This window comes from Drosophila kikkawai, chromosome 3L, assembly GCF_030179895.1.
Source record: "Drosophila kikkawai strain 14028-0561.14 chromosome 3L, DkikHiC1v2, whole genome shotgun sequence".
In the NCBI taxonomy this organism is placed as follows: Eukaryota; Metazoa; Arthropoda; class Insecta; order Diptera; family Drosophilidae; genus Drosophila; species Drosophila kikkawai.
The window spans coordinates 26,211,202-26,220,290 of NC_091730.1; the positions used below are offsets into that span (position 1 = coordinate 26,211,202).

At 36.0% G+C, this 9,089-nt stretch overlaps 1 protein-coding gene across 1 annotated transcript; it reads left to right on the forward strand.

Annotated features, from left to right (window-relative positions):
- Positions 1-690: 690 nt before the first annotated feature.
- On the forward strand, positions 691-1,322 carry LOC108077159 (uncharacterized). Its single transcript, XM_017170396.2, has 2 exons — positions 691-764; positions 849-1,322. Exon 2 carries the CDS (start codon positions 849-851, stop codon positions 1,320-1,322), a length of 474 nt encoding a protein of 157 aa, XP_017025885.1. The 5' UTR covers positions 691-764.
- Positions 1,323-9,089: the final 7,767 nt, after the last annotated feature.

A 9,089-nucleotide genomic window follows, 5' to 3' on the forward strand; every position in this document is an offset into this window, starting at 1 on the left:
CTGCGAAAAATCCCAAACGTTCCTCACAGATGCGCTGTGTGGGAAGACAGTATTACAGTGCAAAAACCTACCGGCGCGCCGGTGAGTTAACGTCGAAATGGAACGGTGGGAAATGGAACACTGAGGAGGTTTTTTATTTTTTAATTATTTCGTTATTAAGGCACTAATTCGAACAAAATAAAGTACCAACATGTTAAGAATTAAATTTACTATTGATTTATTTTGGGTTTGGGCAGTTTTGAGCAACGCTGGTACCTAAATTTTCCATTGGAAAAATCGAGTCCCCACCTTTTTTAAGATTTCGCACCCAGAGGATGTACCGCTAAGCACTGTAAGCCAGGTTTTGGGACACATATTCAAGTATAATCCCAGAAAGTTTCATTAAAATCCTAACGACAGTTTTTGAGCAAATCGCTCAACATTGGCCAAACCTATGGTTCCCCTCCATACAAAAACTGGCAGCAAAAGTTTAAGGTCGCCAAGCTTAGCTCTCAGAGGATGTACCACTATAACTGGTATATGGGCATATTGGGGAGCGCAAATAGAATATTTCCTTATCCGACTTTATTATTAACACTGGCTGCATATCGATTAATCCCATATCGATTAATCCGCCCTATCGATTAATCCCAGTCTGGCAGCACCAAATTATCGAAAAGCCCGCTATTCCTGTAATTGTTAATTCTGCGAAAACAGGCGAAACGAACAAAAGTGAAGCTACAGAAAGCTATTTTTTTATATACAACATTTTCCAATAAAACAACGTAAGTATATGACCATTTTCGACAATGGTTTTCTTTTATTATATATTATGTTCTTACATATTATGTTTTTTATTTAAATTGCAGATGGTAAAAAACGTCTATATAATTGATAAGACTGGCAGAGGACGTCGTGGACGTGGTGGACGTGGCGGACGAGGAGGACGAGGCGGACGAGGCGGGCGTGGTGGAGATGGCGGCGACGCTGGACGTGGCGGGGTCAGTGGCCGCGGAGTCGGCGGCCTGAACCGGCAACAACGATTTTTCTTGGCGTTCCAGGCGGCCAGGAACGTCCCCGTGTCCGCCGGTGAGCGCAAAAACTTGCAAAGGGCCTTTTTGGCCCTACTGCAGCCGCAGGGGCAGGAGCAGCAGCCGCAGGGGCAGGAGCAGCAGCGGCAGGAGCAGGAGCAGCAGCAGCTGCTCAAGGAGGTCTTAAAGGACCTACCTGAAGAGAAACAAAAGGAGATAGAGGCGGCGGTGTCGGCCTTTATATCCGGCAAGAAGCAGCAGGAGCAGCGCCAACTTGAGCAGGAGTCGGAAATGAGATTTCCTCAGAAATAAGATTTCTATAATAAGATAAATTTTCTTTTATCATTTGGTCATTGCCAACTAATGCCCTATTTGTACTGGCTTTCTTTATTATCCTATTTCTAAATTCAAATGCTGTGCTGCCCTTAATTTCTTGTGAAAGACCCCAAATAATTGAGAAGTCTTCATCAGCTGAGTTTTTGTAAGAAACTGATTTTATTCCATTCAAACCCTAGCTTATATAGCTAACATGAGAATGTACATTGTAGATCTTAGTTCTAGACCCACGCATCGGACAGTTCCCGATCGTGAGAAATATTTTAAGTACGATAAGGGTGCATACAGGCAACCCGATAGCGCATATCTTGAACAAACCCAGACCGCTCGCAGGAGGTCATATTTCGGGTTACTTGTTACATAGGCTCAAGTGGCGGTTGTATTAATAGATAGATATGCACATACAAGTGCTAGGCCGTGCTCTGCTGCTGGGACTTAATCGCTAACAGATGCTTCTTATCTAAAACCGTGTTCATGTTTGAACATCTTGCTTGGCAAGAAACCGGTTTATGGCCCTACACTGTGTAGTCTTTTTTGAGTTAATGGAGTGAGTCAAGTTTAATTTATTTGAAAAAACTTTAACTGATCCATTATAAGACCCTTTAAACATGTACAAATTACAGGATGGATCTGTGCAGTAGGCATAGGCTACAAAAGATTTTTGATTAAGTCGTATCGACTTAAAATTTATGGAGCATGCATTATTAAAGGAGTAAAAATTCTCCCTTAAGACATGCTCTATGCTTTGTTTTTTGGAAAATTTTGAACAGCAATCTTCAATTATTTCCTCAAAGCTCTGCATTTGTAGCTTTGCAAATAATAATCGGCATGGCTCTTTTACTCGAACCCGATTAGGACTGCATTGAATCATTTCTACATAAATATTTAAAGAGGTATTACCATCCCGACAAGCCTTGCGAAGACATTTCAATTTCGCTTCAATAAGGCTTTCGTCTATAGGGTCGGAAGGATTGGAAATAATGCTGGTCGAAAGATTTTGATTTATTTGGCTATTGTGATTTAAAATATCAAATCCTTCGGGAGTATCGCTTTTTGAAATCGGCGAAAAAACATTATTATTTTCACAAATTGGCGTCAATACTTTAAAGTTACAGTTCTTAAGAACTCTTTTGTAACTTAATAAAACCATTTTCCGCCAGTTTTTTGGATTATTTTTAAATTTATATAAATGTGTTTTTTTTAATAAATATATTTTGTTCTATCACATTAAAAATATATTTATAATCACCCTCTTCCAACCGCCCTGATAGGCTTATAGATCCAATCTCTACAGCCTCTTCAATTGCCCTTGTTATGTTATATCCTTTGGACCTGAAAATATATTAAATAAGAAAATATTATACATTTTTTTTATCGCGTTTATGAAGTAAAATTTAAAACAAGAAAGGAAGCTAACTTCGGCACCCCGCAGTTTGTATACCCTTGCAGTTTGCAATTGGATCATTAATAATCGATCCATTCTTGTTAAAAATAAAAGAAATCATATAAAAGTTGTATATTTATACATAGCATATAATAATTTGGTTTTGATTTTATACTATATTAAAAATTTTAATTCCCAGTTTTACATTTTCTCTACATCTACCGACTGCTTCTTTGGCAGCTATATGATATAGTAGTAGTAGTAGTAGTAGAATGCACAACAAACCCCTGCGGTTTGCAATAGGGCAATTAGAATTACTATATCTACTTTAAGTTAAAAACAAATATATTAAATTATTTTTTATCAATTTCACGATTTTACTTATGGCAGCTACATATGGGCTATACCTAGTAGGCCGATCTGACCGTTTCAATATACATATATGTATACTATCTGCAATAAATGAAATACTATCTCCAAAGTTTTGAAAACAAATATAACAAGAAAGGAAGCTAACTTCGGCACGCCGAAGTTTGTATACCCTTGCAGATATTATTTCATTACATTTTACCTATACTTATTACGTTTACAGTTTGACAGTTACAGTTTTACATTCACACCTTTACATTTTCTCTACATCTACCGATCGCTCCTATGGCAGCTATATGATATAGTTGTCCGATTTTCATGAAATTTATACCAAAATTCTAGAATAATAAAATAAGCTTATATCTCAGAGAAGATGAAAATACGTTGAAAAACAACGAAGTTATAATTTGTTTTCTATTAATTTCCCGATCGTTTCTATGGCAGCTATACGATATAGTCGTCCGATTTTCATAAAATTTTTACCAAAATTCAGAAATAATATAAAATGACCATATCTAAAAAATGGTGCAAAAATGTTGGAAAACAGCAAAGTTATCTTTTTTTTTCTAAAAATTTATCGAACATTTGTATGGCAGCTATATGATATAGTCGTCCGATCCGGCCCGTTCCGACATATATAGCAGTGAGAGCATATAGAAGACTATATGCAAAGTTTCATTCAGATAGCTTTAAAACTGAGGGACTAGTTTGCGTAGAAACAGACAGACAGACAGACAGACAGACGGACAGACGGACATGGCTATATCGACTCGGCTGTTGATGCTGATCAAGAATATATATACTTTTTAGGGTCGGAAACGTCTCCTTCACTGCGTTGCAAACTTCTGACTGAAATTATAATACCCTGCAAGGGTATAAAAATTGATTTGGCTGGTTCATACATCTATATATGCACACATATACACACATACATTCATACATATGTATGCACTTTATGACGTTGTTTTATTCTGTAATATAAAAATCAAGTTACAAGCAACAATGCAAAATATTATATTATATATAATATAAGGACTTATATAATATAAGGGACTTACTTTTTTTTTGAGAACTTTTCATTCGCTTTATGTTTCCAGGAATTGAAAACGATTTCTTCAGCTACAAACATGTAAATTACATAAATAAGTTAAAAATAAAACTATAACGTATTCGTATTCCACTTACCCATTGCTGTAACTTTATTTCACTTAAATTAAAACTTAAAAAACAGTAGAATTGTTGCGGAAAGATAAAACCAAGTTGTTAGCTTCTTCTCGCGGCAACAGGAGTTTTGGAATGTTGCCAGACCGTCGACAATTACGCTTGTCGATCAGTCAGGGCTGCAGAAGCCTATGAATACAATTGGATCTTAAAAACTAATTTTCTTAACAACTACTGGCTTAAACGTTTGGATATTTTTACCAAAATTTATTCAGAATTTTCGCTGTGACTTAGTGTACAGTGTTTGTTGGTACAAGCAAAAAAAAAACGCTACTTGTACCTAAATAATAATCGAAAAAGCAAGAAAAATGGATTTTCTGCTAAACGACTGAACGGATTTTGATGAAATATGGATTATAATGTTTAGAAAAACGATGTCGTCGTTCCCTTTGCATAAGTCGTATCCAAAAGATAAAATGAAATTTAATTATATATAGGCAGCCAGGGCTGCCGTATACATATATTATTCGCTTGGTACATATATGTAAATAAATAGAAAAAAGGTGTTTTCTCCTGAACGACTGAACGGAATTTGATAAAACACCTACCAAATTGCTTAAAATGACAATGTCGTTTATTGGGCATTCATAATTAACTCAATTTTTTAAATTGTCAATGGAAATATTTTCTGGCGGGGATTCATCGATAGGGCGTAGCGCTCCCATCGATATAAAATCAGTGTTATTTATGAAAATAAGAGAAACACTTGAATTTCTCTAAATCTGTCGTTAGGATCTCGTTCAAATTTATATAGAAAATCATAATTAATTTTCCCATTCGTTTGATGTACCATGCATGTTGGTACATCCTCTGTGAGAGTTGTAATAATAAATTAAAAGTTAGCGTCGAAAACATGGTTGGCGCATTCAATTGGTGAGAAACATGGGTTGTGTGACGTCACACGTTTGGCGATCGGTGGTTTACTTTGCTTACATAAAAGTAAATAAATGAAAAATTGACGTTTTCTCCTGAACGACTGAACGGAATTTGATAAAACACCTACCAAATTGCTTAGAATGACAATGCCGTTTATTGGGCATTCATAATTAACACAATTGTTCAAATTGTCAATGGAAATATTTTTTGGCGGGGACTAATCGATTTATTAAAAGTTAGTTCGGTTCTGTGGCGCGCTGAACCACTGGCTCACGACCGGTTCCAGTTCCGGAGTTCGCACCTTCCTAACAGCCATTTTGAATGGAAAACTGTAAAGCAATTTTCTCAAAATCTGTCGTTTTGTTTTTAATAAAAAGTTCACCAAATATTCTATTTTCGCTCCCCAATATGCCCATATACCAGTTATAGTGGTACATCCTCTGAGAGCGAAGCTTGGCGACCTTAAACTTTTGCTGCCGGTTTTTGTATGGAGGGGAACTATAGGTTTGGCCACTGTTGAGCGATTTGCTAAAAAACTGTCGTTAGGATTTTAATGAAACTTTCTGGGATTATACTTGAATATGTGCCCCAAAACCTGGCTTACCGTGCTTAGCGGTACATCCTCTGTGGGGGTGCGAAATCTTAAAAAAGGTGGGGACACGATTTTTCCAATGGAAAATTTAGGTACCAGCGTTGCTCAAAACTGCCCAAACCCAAAATAAATCAATAGTAAATTTAATTCTCAACATGTAGGTACTTTATTTTGTTCGAATTAGTGCCTTAATAACGAAATAATTAAAAAATAAAAAACCTCCTCCGTGTTTCATTTCCCACCGTTCCATTTCGACGCTAACTCACCGACGCTAATTTGACGGACATCAAAAAAGCGAAGACAACGTGATTCGGATGAACAAGAGAAAAATCATTAAAAATAAAAGCCATTTGTTGTAAATATTATTTAAAATAAACTAAGGAATTTACAATTTAATATATAACATAACAGGAAGGACCTGACCGCATATCCGTTTTTAAGAGGTCGACAAGAACAACAAGCGCGGTTGAGGCCTACAACTTAAATTTGGGGAAAAAAATTCACTCGAAAGGCCATTTTTTCAAGTTCGTCAAATTCTTAAGAGATGCTGAGTACGAAAAAAGCAGGGAATTTTCCCTTTTATTTCAAAACGGTGGAGTGGGAAATGCTCCACAAAAGCGCCATTTAAGAGTAAGTTCGCATATATTGGTTAAATTTTAAAAAATATAGAAAAATAACTTTTTTATTTCTTTCTTACAAGACCGTTCTCAGAAAATTATGGATGCAATGGATCTTCTGGGGATAAAAGAAATTGATGTTCAAGGCTTTCTAGCACGAACTCTTGCACTAAATAATAGATTTCAAAGTCACGATGTCTTTGGGAGAGTTCAGGTTGAAGGTGAAGGAGAATTCGGATTGGAAGAAATGGCGGCCCTGAGTGTTTCCGATTCATCTCTTTATTCTAACGATTTAGACATCAGTCAAATCTCACAGTTTGACGTTGTCCAGCAAAACCCATGTAACGTTTGCCTCTCGAACCCATAGTCAGTTTTGTTGCGCCCTTGTAACCATCTGAACGTCTGCGATGACTGTTGGAACTACATAGCTCAAGACGCAGAAGCAAAAGGGAGTCGAACTTCAGTGCCCCACGTGTACTCAGCATGTAACGGAAGCCATTCGAGACATTTTTATTTATACATAAAATATAAGTAAAGTAATTATTGAGGACTGAAAAAAATTTTCAAAAGTTAGCGTCGAAAATATCGAATGAGGCACTCCACGTGGTGAGAAGGTCGATATGAGCCAGTGTTAATTAATTGGGGTCGGAAATATAAACACCTGATTTTCTCAAAATCTGCAGGGTAGAATTCAATAAGACTTAATTCGAAATTAGAGAAAAATGTCCCCTTTCGTTTGATATATCGTTAACTGGAGTTATAGGAGTAACAATTTTTCCTGCCCCATTTTGTATGGAGCGAAACCCGAGGTTAGTTTACTGTTACGCAATTTTCTCAAAAACTTACGGATAGAATATAATGAAACTTTGCAGGGTGAAAGTACAATAAATGTCCTTTATCCTGGCATACCGGGTATATCTGCACAATTTCGTTGAGCCGAGGTATAAACAAAATTGCGAAAACCCGATTTTTCGAATGCTTTTTTTTAATAGACCGAAAGCTCAAATCCCCTCAAACCCAGTAAAAATCAATAGTAAATTCATTTTTAAGCATTTATAAACTTTATTTTGTTCAAATTAGTGCCTTATTAACGAAATAAATAAAAAATAAAAAATCCATCAGTGTTCCATTTTCCCACCGTTCCATTTCGACGCTAACTCACCGACGCTAATTTGACGGACATTTATTTTTTGTAACGGGCTGGTTGTTGTCCAGGAACAACCTTTACGATACCGATAGTATGTAAGCGATAGTTAGACTAAACGATACGAGACGATACGATACCGATACCGACAGTACAGAAGAAGAGCGACGAGAAAATCAAGCGGACGCGACCCAGATTATTACGCAAAGATAATTTCCTAAGTTTTCATCCTGTTTAACCCCTTTTAACATAATCTATAAACATTACTCCTCCACTCAGAAAAGCCATCCCTTCACAATTGTAAAAGTAGAAAATTGTATTAGTAATTCATAAAAGTTAATATAAGTTATAAATAGTAAGAAGAAAGGAAGCTAACTTCGGGTAACCAAGTTTATATACCCTTGCAGTTTTCAGTTGGATGCACTTCGATCAAATTAAAACAACTACCGAAAACATTTTACATTTTAAATTTTACATGTATAATTTTTAATTTTCTCATAAATTTACTGATTAACGGTGCACTAGTCAAATAAAATTTCATTATTTTTTTCCCAAAAAAAAAAAAAATAATAAATAAAATAAATTTACTGATCTATCCTATGGCAGCTATATGATGTAGTTGTCCGATCTTAATGAAAATAAAACCGTAATGCGGAAACCGTAAAAGATTGCTATATAACGAAATTCGTTCATATGGCAGCTAAAAAAAAAATTTAAGCATGCTGTTATTATAATATAAAAAACGCATATATTATAGGCCTTTATATATTTCAGTCTTTATCATTTTATTTTCACCAAAAGTTGCGCACTTCTTCTCTTTACAAAACGCCGACAAAAAGTAGTGACCGCAGACTCTCAATAAACCATATTACCCACTATCGATATACATACATTATTTACAATCGATATAATACATGGTGTTCCTATTATGTTCCTACAATATGAGGTTTTATTAGGATATCTTCAAAAAGTGCGAAAATATGCAATTTTGACCCGATCGTTCCTATGGCAGCTATATGATATAGTGGTCCGATTTCGGTTCCGACATACATGCTTGCAAAAGAAATAAGACTATGCTAAAACTGAGAGACTAGTTTCCGTAGAAACCGACCGACAGACATGGCTAGATCGACTCGGCTGGTGATGCTGATCAAGAATATAAGTATACACTTTATAGGTTCGGAGATGCCTCCTTCATTGCGGTGGCAAAATTACCTCCCTCCCTCCTTTACCCTCTGCAAGGGTATAAAAATGGCAACTTTGAAAAATTCTATAAATATTTACTTACTGACTTAAGCCTGTAACGGCGCCTGTAGCGTCTGCAAAGTAAAATATTCATTGAATAATTTCGTTTGAGAAACGAACAGAGTTTGTCTCGATTTGTGCTTACCCGATTGGCTAGACCAGAATTTGATTAGTATTTTATCTCAGATTTAAACCAATTGCGATTAAAATTTGAATTTGAGATCCTGAGGTTGATGTTACCAGATCTGACATAGATCAGTGTGGCCATATCGAGTAGGTATCGATATTAAGCTTA

Coding starts and splice junctions, on each gene's coding strand:
- LOC108077159 (XM_017170396.2), top strand. CDS start 849: ATGGTAAAAAACGTCTATATAATTGATAAGACTGGCAGAGGACGTCGT.